This window comes from Lithobates pipiens, unplaced genomic scaffold, assembly GCF_037356315.1.
Source record: "Lithobates pipiens isolate NorthernLeopardFrog02 unplaced genomic scaffold, aLitPip1_a1.2 Scaffold_167, whole genome shotgun sequence".
Taxonomy (NCBI): Eukaryota; Metazoa; Chordata; class Amphibia; order Anura; family Ranidae; genus Lithobates; species Lithobates pipiens.
Window position 1 is genome coordinate 970,169 of NW_027507753.1, and position 14,626 is coordinate 984,794.

Genomic DNA, 14,626 nt, shown 5'->3' on the forward strand with positions numbered 1-14,626 from the left:
GTGGACCGATAGCGGTCCTTACAGAACAGCAGACTGTACCGCACTCAAGCCTATGTACCGTAGCACCCTATACCAAGTTACCAGTCCTTATAAGAACTTTTGTGGACCAAGCAGGTTGTGTATTAGTGTTTAGCAGACTGTACGTCAGTCCCTATACCGCTGAAGGACTGCTGCAGTATAGGGCAGCGGTCAGCAGTGGTGCACGTCAACCCTATCTATTGTGGACCGATAGCGGTCCTTACAGAACAGCAGACTGTACCGCACTCAAGCCTATGTACCGTAGCACCCTATACCAAGTTACCAGTCCTTATAAGAACTTTTGTGGACCAAGCAGGTTGTGTATTAGTGTTTAGCAGACTGTACGTCAGTCCCTATACCGCTGAAGGACTGCTGCAGTATAGGGCAGCGGTCAGCAGTGGTGCACGTCAACCCTATCTATTGTGGACCGATAGCGGTCCTTACAGAACAGCAGACTGTACCGCACTCAAGCCTATGTACCGTAGCACCCTATACCAAGTTACCAGTCCTTATAAGAACTTTTGTGGAACAAGCAGGTTGTGTGTTAGTGATTAGCAGACTGTACGTCAGTCCCTATACCGCTGAAGGACTGCTGCAGTATAGGGCAGCGGTCAGCAGTGGTGCACGTCAACCCTATCTATTGTGGACCGATAGCGGTCCTTACAGAACAGCAGACTGTACCGCACTCAAGCCTATGTACCGTAGCACCCTATACCAAGTTACCAGTCCTTATAAGAACTTTTGTGGAACAAGTGAGTTGTGAATGTTTAGCAGACTGCAGCAGAAGGGCAGCAGTCAAGTATAATATCCTTTCTATATTTGGAAGAAAGAATATTATACATGTACAAGCCTATTACTGTACCACTGATACCAGTCCTGAAAAGAACCTTTGTGGAACTAATAATAACAGCAAGTCTTTAAAATTACCCTCACTGCCTGACAACACTGCTTCCTTCCTGTCCCTATACAAATTGGCAAAAAAAGAGAACGATTAGTGGTTACTGGAACAGCTCTTTTGTGGACCTTGATAGTAACAGCTAATGATGATGATGATGATGATGATGATGAAAGACTAATCTGGCTGTCCCTGTAGCATACACCGTCCTTTCCCTTTCTCTAAACTAACAAAAGACACTCAGGCTGCTGCAAGAATCAGCAGCACAGCAAACCTATCAACACCTAACACCTATACCAGTCCTGAAAAGAACTTTTGTGTACCAAATAGCTAGTGGTTTATCTCTCCCTACTCCACACAGGAACCTGTCCCTATCTTAACAGAAGAAAGAATGTAAAATGGCCACCGGATCGGGTGTATTTATAGGTTAGGGGGAATGTACAAGTGTCCATGTGCTGTCATGTCTCAATTGGCTGTCCTGTATCACATGATAAACGTGTCACCAAAGGTTAAAGTTCTTGTATACATTAAACACGTAAGTCCGCCGCGGCGAACGACGGAAAAAGGCGTTCGAACGTGCGGACCGCGAATGTCGGAAATTCGCCGCGAAACGACCGCCGGGCGAACCGTTCGGCCATCACTATTACTGACATTCAATACTGCCCATCAGAGGAGGTGACCGTGGATTGCACTCACCAAGCCTTTGTTGAAGGGATGTCAGAGTTATTTCCAGAAGAAGCTGAATATAATTTGACAAAGCATTGTCTCGGAATCGCTTCTCACACTCCGCTTGAGTGCTTCCATCATATACCACATCCTCCAGTCTGAATATAGATATTAGAGCCACATATTACAACCATGAACTAGGCAGGACTTGTTTGGCTGCAAAGCGGACAATCCCCCCTCCTTTGCATAATGACACATAAAGGTGGGGCAACAAGAGGCACACAGGTGTATTCAAACTTCTCATCAGTAGCCTGTCCTAGATTCCCCCCTCCCTTGTCACAGCTAATCCACATAGGCATATACATCCCATAATACTTTTCTTCCACAGCACACAGACACAATAGAACAATGGAATACAGTCACACCTCAAACAAAAAGTAAAGAGTCTACAACAGTATATGAGACAATATACAAAATATCTATCTATATATCTATCTATATATAGATATAGATATAGATATATATAGATATAGATATATATATATAGATATATATACATACACACACACATATATATATATATATATATAGACACAGTGTGACTTACCCATAGGAGGGGCCAGGGAGCTGGACAAGGAGATTCCAGAGCTCTCCAAGGTAAGTTAGGTTCCACCAGCCCCCCACCCAAAGGGACTCCTGTCACAAGCAGACGCTGTTGAGAAGCGGTGTTGGAAAAGAACAACAGCATGTAATGTAAAGTTGCTTATATAAACTGACAATACTGTATGTACTGCATGCATTATACCTTTCTATCCAGCAGGTGGCACTGCAGTGCTATAATGTGTATTCTATGTGGTAATATAATAACAGGATGTTCTGTCTATGTTCAGTGTATGTACTTGTATCCTCCTTGTTCCTGTTCATGGTAAAGATATCCTCCATGAAAGTAAAGCTATCCTCTGCATACAACAAGCTTCCTGCACTTAAATGCAATACTCTGCATAATACAGGAGAGGCCCAGGCTTGATGCCTCTCCCAGCTGAGAACAAAGCAGAGTGAGCCAGCAGCACCTTGCAGAACAGCACCACCTGGTGGGGAAGCTCCTCTGGTGCAGAGACTGATGTGACTGGCTCAGTATTCTCTGTACAGCACTGCGGTATATGTCATAGCTATATAAATGTATAATAATAATAGTGTGTGACTGTGGGGGAGGTGACAGAGTGTAAATATTTTTTTTATTAAAAAATCATACAAACATACAGCTCATTAATAAAAACATATTTACACAAAAATAACTAAGCAAAAAACAAGCGTGCTTACATTAGCAAGTAAAGAAAACCGTTTCCTGACAAGATAACGTAGGAAGAAATATATTTTAATGAGAGACTACAAACCCCGAACTTCAACTTAAGCACAATCCAGGCTAAGAAACATTTTGAGATTTAATCGCCATCAGGATGCGATTCCAAAACCACCCCCATTAACCCCTCCCCCCACATCATTCACCCCGACTTCCACATCATTCACCTTACATTCTGCACCAGCCACTCTCATTCCCTTCCCCTTCCTACCTCCCCCTCCACAATCATCCAATCCATCCCTCACTCCACCCCTCAGTGTCTGCCGACCTCCAGCCACACTTCTGCCACGCTGAGGAGGAGGGGTTGGCACCACCATACATTATGGTCAAGTACCCTCCACTGCCTTCACTGTACACGGGGAGAAACATTAGGTGCAGCTACAGACTTAACAACCACATTTTCTGACACTGACTGGGAGACCACAGACGTGGGGGGACACTGACACCACAGACGTCCTCACAGACACAGATTCTGAAGGGAGAGAGACACTAAGATTCCCTGGTACAACCTCCGCCAACCCAGACTCTTCTCTATCCAGACAGAAGAATTCCTCCACCAATTCTGGCTGACCACCCACCTGTCCAGATTCCTCTATCATCCTCAATCGTTTTTAGGGGACACAACATTTCACCAAACCTCCTCAACCAAACCCATAAATTCTCATAAATTCTCGGGGGGTATAGACTCATTCCTTGTCAGGATAGTCACATTTTTTATCAAGGGCTGTATTGAGACAACTTTAGGGACAAGCCCCTTCCAGTCCGACTGGCCCCCATATACATGCTCATACCGCTCCCAAAACAGATCCAGTGACTCTGGACACACAAATGACAAATCATATACAAAGGAACCAGCCAGACTGATAAGGGCATAAATATCCTCCGTCTTAAATCCCATGGCTAGGATCTTATCCACAACACCCTCCTGATAGGTGGAATACCTCCTCCTTCCCACCTGAGCTGTACCACATTCCTATGTTTAATGGAAGAAGATGCGTTAGGTGAAAGTCGCACAACTGGCTCCATTCCACCACCAGCAGCATGACTTTGTCCCGACACAGCCTTAGCATAACTCCTAACAGGGACAGATGACACATTAACTGGTTGCATAGGAATATTAACTGGCTGCATAGGAACCTCTGAAATCTGGATTGGTAAATTGCCCACCACTTGATTCTCCCTCCTCCATTCCAGCACAATAGTCCCGCTCACCATAGTCCCAGAAGAATCACAGATACCAGCAGCCCCGTCATCAAGTAAAGTCTTCTGTTTAGAAAAAACACCAGCTGTTTCAGCGTTCATACGGCCCTCCTGCTCTGCAGTTTCAATGTTCATGCAACAATCCTGGTCTGCACTGTTAGAGTCCATGTGGGACTCCTCACAGCCAGCTCCTCCTGCATTCCCTGCTGATTGTAAGGATCTGTTGGCAGATGCAATCTCGGGAAAGTCCTCCACACACTGAGAGAGATTTTTAGCAAGCACCCCATTATCATGATCCTCATCTGACGAGTCAGTGCTTCTCAAGGGAGATTCACTTTCTGTAATGGCCTGCCGCAATCCGCCATTTTCCTCAACCTCCTCCTGAGATGACCCAGGCTGCTGAGGAGGGAGGGGGGTGGATACTGACTCAGACATGACAGATCCTGAGACGGGGTAGCACTGGGGCCACCATGTGAGGCCACTTCCTTACCCCTCATCCATACTGTTGCCATTGCTCTGGAATCCCCCCTCTGGCTGGTACTGGCTCAGACACTTTCATTCATCTGTTGGAATCTCTCATCATTCTCACACTTTTCTCTGAACACACCGCTGCTCTACTTCAGAGAGGTGACTAACTTCTCCTGCTTTTTCAATGTCTCTGCCAGAGACTTCAGCTTGGAGACTTCCCTCTTACTGTTTCCAGACTTACTGTGCAGGGATTTCTTTTTCCTGAGATCTCCTTTCATGACAGCAAGTTTCTGTTCCTCCTTAGCAATGCGGCGAAGTCTATTCACCACTCTATCCTAGAAGACTGGTAAGGATTCCTCTTGCATAAGAACAGGCCCAGGATCCATTGCAGCTTGAGCACATGAAGTAGGCCTCAGTGCCTCTGGAGAGCCTCCACCTTCATCTCCCCCCACCCACTGCATGGGGACTGGGGGAGAAGCCTGCAGGACAGACCCAGGCTTGATGTTTCCTCTAGCTGAGACTAAAGTAGAGTGAGCCAACAGCACCTTGCAAAACAGCACCACCTGGTGGAGAAGCTCCTCTGGTGCAGAGACTGATGTGACTGGCTCAGTGATCTCTGTACAGCACTGCGGTATATGTCAGAGCTATATAAATGTATAATAATAATAGTGTGTGACTGTGGGGGAGGGGGGCAATAGAGTGTAAGCTTCTATGATACAGAGACTGATGTGACTGTGGGGGGAGGGGGCATTAGAGTGTAAGCTCCTCTGGAGTGCATAGTGCAAACTGTTTTTAATAGGCAAACTCGTACACACTCGTTAAAAACATACGTACAAAATAGAAAGCTCTCATATCGCATTAAATGTCGCCAGCAGTGCTTAGTCTTATCTCACCACAGTCCGGATCACAATGTTGAAAAACGGTCTCAGTATCTGTGGCGGGTCCTGGGAAGACAAGCTCTCTCTGCTGCGATGATGCAAAGCTGCACGGTCACGCCCATATGCGTTTCGTCATTACGTCTTTGTCTGTGGGCGTGGCCGTGCGGCGCAGCTAATACACAATATATAGGGAGAAGGGCGGCCAGCGGAACACTCCCCCCCGGCAGACCTCTTCACCAATCACATCACGCCGGCTCAGGGAACCAATGCTCCGTTAACCCTGCTTATTCCAAAGCGGGATATGGAGAAAAAAAAAAACCTTAATCCCACACGTTTGGCGTGCATGTTCATCATTAAACATACGTAGGCTATGCTTGGATACATTATACATATATACCAAACATTAACAGAACGGTGAGGATATTCTACATATAAACCTTTATAAAAGCAGGAAGGACGGCGGACGAATCAACAACCCCGCCGGCCTCCTCACTTAATCAAATCCAGGCGCTCTGTTTCGTGCACCAGGTCAATGTCCTGGATAACTACGAAACAACTCGAATCCAAAAGCCCACATAATCTGCGTGCATATTTCATTTTATAACCTACCACACATTAGGATACCTCTAAATATCATGTATATGTAAATTCCAAAAAACACAGAACAAAAACAATGAACTAAAATCATTACAAAAATATACACACTAAAATGTGCATAAAAAAATGCATTGGTGACACCAGCATTCTACTAGAGAACCAGCACGTAATCTCTCATTATAGTAACAATTTAATTCATATTATTTACCACACCCGTTACCGTAATATGCAGTAGACATGTGCGATTCGTTTCGTACGAATCTCAAATTCGTACGAATTTCCCAAAATTCGTAAGTTCGGGAGGATCCGAAATACGAATTGCCGTGCGTCCGAATTCTGTACGCAATACGAACTTTTGTTTACGAATTTCGGATCAGTTGTCGTCGAATCGACGACGACTCAGTCATTATGCTTATTATGAGGTGCTCCCACCATCCCTGTGCTGTGCTGACTTCCTCCTGGGGCTGTACCTCTGCTGTGCTCATTATGAGGGGCTCCCACCATCCCTGTGCTGTGCTGACTTCCTCCTGGGGCTGTACCTCTGCTGTGCTCAGTATGTCAGTACAGCACAGGAATGGTGGAAACCCCTCATACTGAGCACAGCAGAGGTACAGCCCCAGGAGGAAGTCAGCACGGCACAGGGATGGTGGGAGCCCCTCATAATAAGCAGCCCCAGGAGGAAGTCAGCACAGCACAGGGATGGTGGGAGCCCCTCATAATAAGCAGCCCCAGAAGGAAGTCAGCATAGCACAGGGATGGTGGGAGCCCCTCATAATATGCACAGCAGAGGTACAGCCCAAGGAGGAAGTCAGCATAGCACAGGGATGGTGGGAGCCCCTCATAATAAGCAGCCCCAGGAGGAAGTCAGCATAGCACAGGGATGGTGGGAGTCCCTCATAATAAGCAGCCCCAGGAGGAAGTCAGCACAGCACAGGGATGGTGGGAGCCCCTCATAATAAGCATAGCACAGGGATGGTGGGAGTCCCTCATAATAAGCAGCCCCAGGAGGAAGTCAGCACAGTACAGGGATGGTGGGAGCCCCTCATAATAAGCATAGCACAGGGATGGTGGGGGCCCCTCATAATATGCACAGCAGAGGTACAGCCCCAGGAGGAAGTCAGCACAGCACAGGGATGGTGGGAGCCCCTCATAATAAGCAGCCCCAGGAGGAGCAGGCGCAAACTGGACCAGCGGTGCATGGCAGACAATCTCTTTCTCATATAATGAAACTTCATATTTCGGATAGGAAATTCTTCAACGGAATTTCGGCATTTCGGATAAAAACCAAACTTCCATCAGCATCGGCTGTCATATTGAGGTATATATTTTTACCTTTAAATTCATCGTAAAGAACGTTCGTACACGTTAACGAACCTAACGACAATTCGTATTTCGTACGAAACAGAACGGAATTTCGGACACGAAATACGAAGTACAAATTCATTTTATTACGAATCGAAACGGAACAGAACGAAACAAATTTATTAAAAAATAAAAAATACTCAGGTCTCAAAGACCCCAGACCGCGCTACGGAGGCTAGGATGAGACTAGGACGTAAATAGAAGGACACACAAACAGTGTCGCCACCCCTATAAATCGCAGCCCCAAAAGGGGATGCAACCGGTAACAGAAATATTTTTGTACATCAGGAAGAGAGTGGAATACAATCTTCTTCAAATCCTTCTTCTGCGTACCGACGCTTGCTGTGTGATTTCTACAGGCCTGATTGCCCTTCGTGGGCTCATAGTTCCGGTGAGTGGGGAGCTAAGGGGGTGAGCACGGAAGTCACCTGAATTTGATGTTCTTGAGCACCAGTCACTTTCACCTACTGCACCTATTTGAAGAATCTGTGGACAATTAATAATTTTGTTCTTCTTCTATCTGATTTTTGGACTGCACTGCGTAGGAGACTGCCATTTTGGCTATACATGAACTATTTTTGGGGTTTTTCTATGAATTTTTTGTGAATTGTTTATCATATAAATTTTTATTTTTTCAGAATTTTTCACATTTTTTCACATCTTTTATTATTACGTTTGTATTTATTAATTAGTTTACTTTGAGGGCACTGTGCACTGTTTCTACTGTATTTTTACTGTATTTTTAGTTCCAATTAACTCTACTGTGGTCACTTTACAATACACTTACTAACCTAGTGGTTAATGATTATACTTTGTATACCACCTTTGCACTTTATGTATATATTTTTGTACTTTATGCACTTTAGCAGTAACTCCTGAGGTTTTTGGGTAATGTTTATGTATGTGTCTAGATTTGTGTATGTATAGCTATTATCTGTGGTACCCTACTGGTTGACTATAGGTACGGGTGTGCATCATCAGTGACACTGGTACCTTACTAGTAATTTATATCAGTAGAGGTTACTTTAAGGGTTTTGTTTTGTATTTTCCCCTTTCCTCCCTTGCAATTTATATACTTTTTTGGACAGGCTTGATACCTACCTTGGTAACCATTGTGTTCTTCTGGAGGCCAGTGGTGTGCGTGTACTCACTTTTTGTACACACACCCCATTGTAGTCAATTAACAGTGGCGCCGGTCCCCGTATAAAAATATTTCTGAAACAAATTTATTGACGGCGCCCATGTCTAATATGCAGAGAAGTACCCGAACTAACAGGGGTCCATTATCATTACTACCACATCGTCAACGCTCGGTAACGCTTCTCAGAGATGATTGTATTACCCTATAATAGGACCTGCTAGCCTGAACAGACCAACAGTCAGTCCTACTTCAACTATACTCATACTTAAAAAAATTACTCAAATGCACCCGAGTAATAGTTGATAATATGCCATAAAGCGCCAACGCGCGCCAGCGTCAAATGTATATTAAATGCAGTAGTCTGTGAGAATGCGTCATCACCATGCAGCAGAAAATTCCGATCCCTGATAAAATTAATTTATACAGATAAATAAGCCGATAAACTAATCCAAATAAACCAAAATGGTAATAGATACACAGCCCTCAAAAAGACTCAAAGTCCCCCTGTGGACCGAAATAGATAAAATCTTGAATAATGAAATCACGTACAACAAAAAAAAATTAATAAAAATAAGGATAAAATATATTGACAAAATGGCGGAAAACTCAGTGGTGAATCATGACTAATTTCAAAAAGTCCCGAACCTATTCATCAGTAGTCACTGATAAAGCAGTTCAGGTCTAATTCTATATTTAGGCCATTAGGGCTTAAAGTATTGGTCCGAAAAATCCATTTGGTCTCACGTTTTGGATACCTCAAGCACCAGATTACTCCCCCTCCATGAGGGGAAGATTCTGTCTATAACCCCAAAATTTAAGCCCACTAGGGTCCCTATTATTGTCAGGTCACCTTGAGGCGAGGTGACAGATGCACACCGTAGGGATCAGGAGTGCACCGCAAGGTTGTGGACCCTACGGCTGACTGCTGCAGATGGGAGACAGATCCCACCGGGGTTAGAGCGTAGGATTCCCTGGGGGTGCGGAGTCTAAGCCCCTGTACACACGGTCGGACATTCTGCTAACCAAATCCGTCGGATTTTGCCCGTCGGATTTTGTCCGTCGGATCTTGTCCGAAACTGTTGCATACACACGGGTCGGACTAAGTTGACGAAAAATCCGATCATTCAGAACGTGATGACGTCATTTCTTTACAATGGGACTACGTTCAGGCTAGTAGCCAATAGCTTTGATGTAGGAATTTGATCTGGGCATGCGTGGCACTTGGTCCGATCAAAATTCTCTACACATGATCGGAGTATGTCCGATCGAACCAGTTGCTCGGAAAATATTTCCAACAAGTTGGAAAATTGTGTTCCGACGGATATTCCGACGGAATCAGTCTGATGCAGACCCCACACAGTCGGATTATCCGACAACACGGTCCGATAGGACACATTCCGACGGATTCTCCGACTGTGTGTACAAGGGCTAAGAGCCAGCAGGTGTTCACCAGAGCCTCGAGTGGTGAGGATGGACTTGGCTGCAACTGGCTCCAGGTTGCGACCCCCAGGGTCCCCCAGCTCACACCCACAGTAGGCAACAGGAGGATAGGGATGGTGAGGGACAAAGCCAAGGTCGGGGGCCACAAGCAGACAAGAATAGTCAGGGACACGCCAAAAGGTCTGGATCACAGGCAAACAGGGATAGTCAAAGACACGCCAAAGTCGGTAACGGAAAACAGTAGAAGAGCACACGGCAGGTAACAGGAACCTAAACACACAATACACAAAGGTTGATCAGCACTGATGGCCTGCAGTGCACAGGTTAATATAGGGCTCCCTGATAGGGCCTGGGGTGGAGCCATGCTTAGAGGAGAGGTTATAAAAACCACCAGGTGGAAGTGGCTGGCCTCTTATTCTGAACACATGAGGGGAGGTAAGCAAACACAGGAAGATCACTGCATTACCATGACAATTATGTTTGCGTCTATGGTCTCTGTACCCTATAGAAATATTGTAAATGTGCTCTGACACTCTTTTAGACAGCGTTCTCTTGGTCCTACCAATATACAGAAGCCCACAGGGACATTGAAGCACATACACGACATGAGTCGTTATACATGCAATGAACTGTTCTATTTTGAACGATCCGCCATTCCCCTGTAGAAGTAAATTGGTCAATACCCCTCATCAGATGTGTATGTACCGACTTACAAGATTTGGACCTACGGCCCGGCCCGATCCCAAAACATGCGTGGTCGGGAGGGGAGGGATCTAATACTTTCTTGACAATTTTGTCACCAAAGGATGGATTCCGTCTGTAGATAAACTGAGGCTTCTGCGGGAATTACATCCCTAAGTGAACGATCCAATCTTAGTACATCCCAATGTTTTTGAATTATAGCTTCTACTTCTTTAAATTGTCCATGCAAGGTGCTAATAAAGCCCCATTCGTGTTTCAACTCAGAGTCTCTCACCTTAGGTTGTAGACACTTATCTTGAGTACACTTGATTGAATAGATGAATTGATCAGAGATAAAGTGCTACCACATCCCAGAATATAAATTTTAAAGATAAGAGGAAAGGGATAAAGGGGTCGGAGGGTAACCAATCCCCCGGGATTTTTAAACCGTACCGATTATGGAGGCAAAACAGTCACATGCCAACAGTAAGATAAAACAAATACAGTTTTATTTGGAATACAGATACATAATAAAAACCAACATAATTAGAAAATAATTTTGTATGAAAATATGTATATATACATCAAATACTAGAGTACAAAAGGTGGTACATAATCACAGGTGACCATACATGTTACCAATTTGTACACAGAAATGCTGCATGTTTCTCTACATGTTTCGCTCACTTGAGCTTCTTCAGGATGTTGCAGCGTTTACAGTTAAAAGACTGAAAAATAAATAAATAGAATAATCAAGTAAATTGAATCCATAAAAATTAATTGGTAATTTATTTACTTGATTATTCTATTTATTTACTTGATTATTCTACTGAAAAATAAATAAATAGAATAATCAAGTAAATTGAATCCATAAAAATGAATTGGTAATTTATTTACTTGATTATTCTATTTATTTACTTGATTATTCTACCGAAAAATAAATAAATAGAATAATCAAGTAAATTGAATCCATAAAAATGAATTCGTAATTTATTTACTTGATTATTCTATTTATTTACTTGATTATTCTACCGAAAAATAAATAAATAGAATAATCAAGTAAATTGAATCCATAAAAATGAATTGGTAATTTATTTACTTGATTATTCTATTATTTACTTGATTATTCTACCGAAAAATAAATAAATAGAATAATCAAGTAAATTGAATCCACAAAAATGAATTGGTAATTTATTTACTTGATTATTCTATTTATTTACTTGATTATTCTACCGAAAAATAAATAAATAGAATAATCAAGTAAATTGAATCCATAAAAATGAATTGGTAATTTATTTACTTGATTATTCTATTTATTTACTTGATTATTCTACCGAAAAATAAATAAATAGAATAATCAAGTAAATTGAATCCACAAAAATGAATTGGTAATTTATTTACTTGATTATTCTATTTATTTACTTGATTATTCTACCGAAAAATAAATAAATAGAATAATCAAGTAAATTGAATCCATAAAAATGAATTGGTAATTTATTTACTTGATTATTCTATTTATTTATTTTTCAGTCTTTTAACTGTAAACGCTGCAACATCCTGAAGAAGCTCAAGTGAGCGAAACATGTAGCGAAACATGCAGCATTTCTGTGTACAAATTGGTAACATGTATGGTCACCTGTGATTATGAGACTGATGTGACTGGCCCAATGTTCTCTGTACAACACTATAGAACATGTCAGAGCTATACTATAAGAGTAGACATAAACACTGTATCATTATGTATATTTTATCTTTTCACAGAATTTTCTTTATGACTTTACACAAACTCAGACCGCGTGGATCGGTCTCACAGATGCGGAAGGATCCTGGAAATGGGTGGACGGGACTTCTTATGATGTCACTCCAAAGTAAGACACTGACCCACCCCCCCACCAGTTATTAAATTCCCCCCAGACTTTGCTCTGTAAATGGAATGCTCTTACTATTTATCAGATGTGTTTTTCTTTTTGGGATTATTCTTGGTTGATCTCTTTAGGTTAGTAAGCTCTTTAAGCCCTTGTACACACGGTCGGAGATTCAGTCGGAATGTGTCCGATCAGAGCGTTTTGTCGGATATTCCGACTGTGTGTGGTCTGCATCGGACTGTTTCTGTCGGAATATCCGTCTGACAAATTTTTCCAACTTGCCGGAAATATTTTCCAACAAAATGCTCCGATCGGACATACTCCGGTCATGTGTAGAGAATTCCGATCGGACAAAGTGCCACGCATGCTCAGATCAAACTCCTACACCAAAGCTATTGGCTACTAGCCTGAACGTAGTCCTGTTGTAACGAAATAACATCATCACGTCGGATTTTCCGACAACTTTGTCCAACCCGTGTGTATACAACAGTTTCGGACAAAATCCGACGCACAAAATCCGACGGATTTGGTCGTCGGAATCTCCGATCGTGTGTATAAGGGCTTAGACTTCATTTCTGTATAGGTCGTGCCGTCAGTTCTGGTCAGTAAAGAGCTTGGCCCAGTCACTGTTTCCCTTGGTTCCTGCAGGTTCTGGCAACCTGATCAGCCTGATAATTGGTTCGGTCATGGTCTCGAAGGAGGAGAAGATTGCGCTCAAGTGAAACACTCAAATGGTTGGAATGATGATCATTGTTCCAGGATCTTTCCATACATCTGCGAGAAGAAAATGCCTTGACCTGCTCGGAGGAGAACATCTGACATCTTCATCTACTAATCACTTCTTCTCCTCTGCTACATTACAGTGATGATTCTACTAATAAAATACTAAAATGCAGGACATGCTGGAGCTTGTAGTGCCTGACGATCAATAGTATCTCCAGGTGTCCAATCACAGTACAGTAATAAGTAGAGGGATTCTTGTCATGCGTTCTATTGCAGCAACAGTTCAGCTGCACCTTCTGGATATCAGAGAATATTCTGAGCAGAGCTGAACTCCTCGGGGGTGGAGATTCTTGATAACGTCCCTTACCTCTTTTATTGGAAATGTGTTGTTTTTCTGTATTAATAATATACTGGATTTATATAGTGGCAACAATATGCAAAGCACTTTATGTGTGGATGATGAGTATTAATAAAGTTATTTGTCTGGTGATGTCTGGGAAGGGCTGAACATTCTGTTAATATTAATGTTCTGGCGAGCACCTATCACAGCCTGTAACGAAACGTCCCCACACTCCGCTTGAGTACTTTCGTCATATACCGCTTCCTCCCAGTCTGAATATAGATATCAGATATTCCAGCCACTGACAACCACAAAACAAGACAATACTCGTTTGGTTGCTGAACATGGACTGTTTTATTGAAAAGACAGGTAATACTCTGGGCAATCCCCCCCCCCCCCCTTTGCATTCCAGGTAGGGTAGACTGTCCAATCAGCAGTGAGAGCTGTTGGAGGAATTCACCCCCACTAATCTCACAGCTAATCTACATACACATCCCATAATATCCAAGTCAGACAGACACAATAGAACATTGGAATACAGCCACACCCCAAACGACCCAGCAAAGTGTACACAACAAAATGAGACAATATACAATATACAATATATATATATATATATATATATATATATATATATATATATATATATATACATTCTTCACAAAAAATTTAAATTTTATATCTTTATGTTTGAAGCCTGAAATGTGGCAAAAGGTTGACAAGTTCAAGGGGGCCGAATACTTTCGCAAGGCACTGTGTATACATACAACTTTTCAGAGTGGCTATACAGATTAGTACAGATCAGACTGGATTTCTTGGTCCTCCTGTGCCCCTATTAGAGACACAGGGGGACTTAGACATAGGAGGTGCATGGGGAGCTGAAATAAGGTTTTCCCAACCACTCCAAGGGATTCTGGTTTTCACGGGCCCCCCGCCCAAAGTGACTCCGTCACACAGCCAAATTCAGGAACTGGGAGGAGAGGGAGAAGAAA

The 14,626-nt window shown here is 43.0% G+C and overlaps 1 protein-coding gene across 2 annotated transcripts in view; it reads left to right on the plus strand.

The window, feature by feature from the left end:
• The window catches only part of LOC143986530 (asialoglycoprotein receptor 1-like), a 53,982-nt gene extending 40,198 nt beyond the window's left edge, over nucleotides 1-13,784 (plus strand). For both annotated transcript variants that reach the window (XM_077484887.1, XM_077484888.1), the window contains exons 9-10: nucleotides 12,468-12,574; nucleotides 13,220-13,784. In XM_077484887.1, the coding sequence (XP_077341013.1) occupies nucleotides 12,468-12,574; nucleotides 13,220-13,367 (255 nt within the window). In that variant the 3' untranslated portion in view covers nucleotides 13,368-13,784. The remainder of the gene's footprint in view (nucleotides 1-12,467; nucleotides 12,575-13,219) is intronic.
• Nucleotides 13,785-14,626: the final 842 nt, after the last annotated feature.